Below are 200 nucleotides of genomic sequence, written 5' to 3'. Positions count from 1 at the left end.
GCATCGATTGCCTCCAGGGCCAAGCAGCCTCAAGAAAAGCCCAAGTCATTCCCGTTGGCTGCCCGGCTCAGGGGTCCGTCTGTCTGTCTGTCTCCCGCAGCTCTGGATGGGTGCGCACCCCCGGGGCGATGCCATCATCCGGGATAACCGCATCCCCCAAAAGACCCTGGGCCAGTGGATCGCTGACAACCCCGCCTGCC

At 64.5% G+C, this 200-nt stretch overlaps 1 protein-coding gene across 1 annotated transcript in view; it reads left to right on the top strand.

Annotated features, from left to right (window-relative positions):
* Positions 1-200, top strand: part of MPI (mannose phosphate isomerase) — a 2,517-nt gene that overhangs the window by 324 nt on the left and 1,993 nt on the right. The window contains exon 2 of the mRNA XM_009707676.1: positions 101-197. Coding sequence (XP_009705978.1) covers positions 107-197 — 91 coding nt within the window. The 5' untranslated portion in view covers positions 101-106. The remainder of the gene's footprint in view (positions 1-100; positions 198-200) is intronic.

Source organism: Cariama cristata, unplaced genomic scaffold (assembly GCF_000690535.1).
Source record: "Cariama cristata isolate BGI_N322 unplaced genomic scaffold, ASM69053v1 scaffold34119, whole genome shotgun sequence".
NCBI classification, from domain to species: Eukaryota; Metazoa; Chordata; class Aves; order Cariamiformes; family Cariamidae; genus Cariama; species Cariama cristata.
The sequence above is the reverse complement of the archived record's forward strand: the minus strand, read 5'-3'. Positions and strand labels throughout refer to the sequence as shown.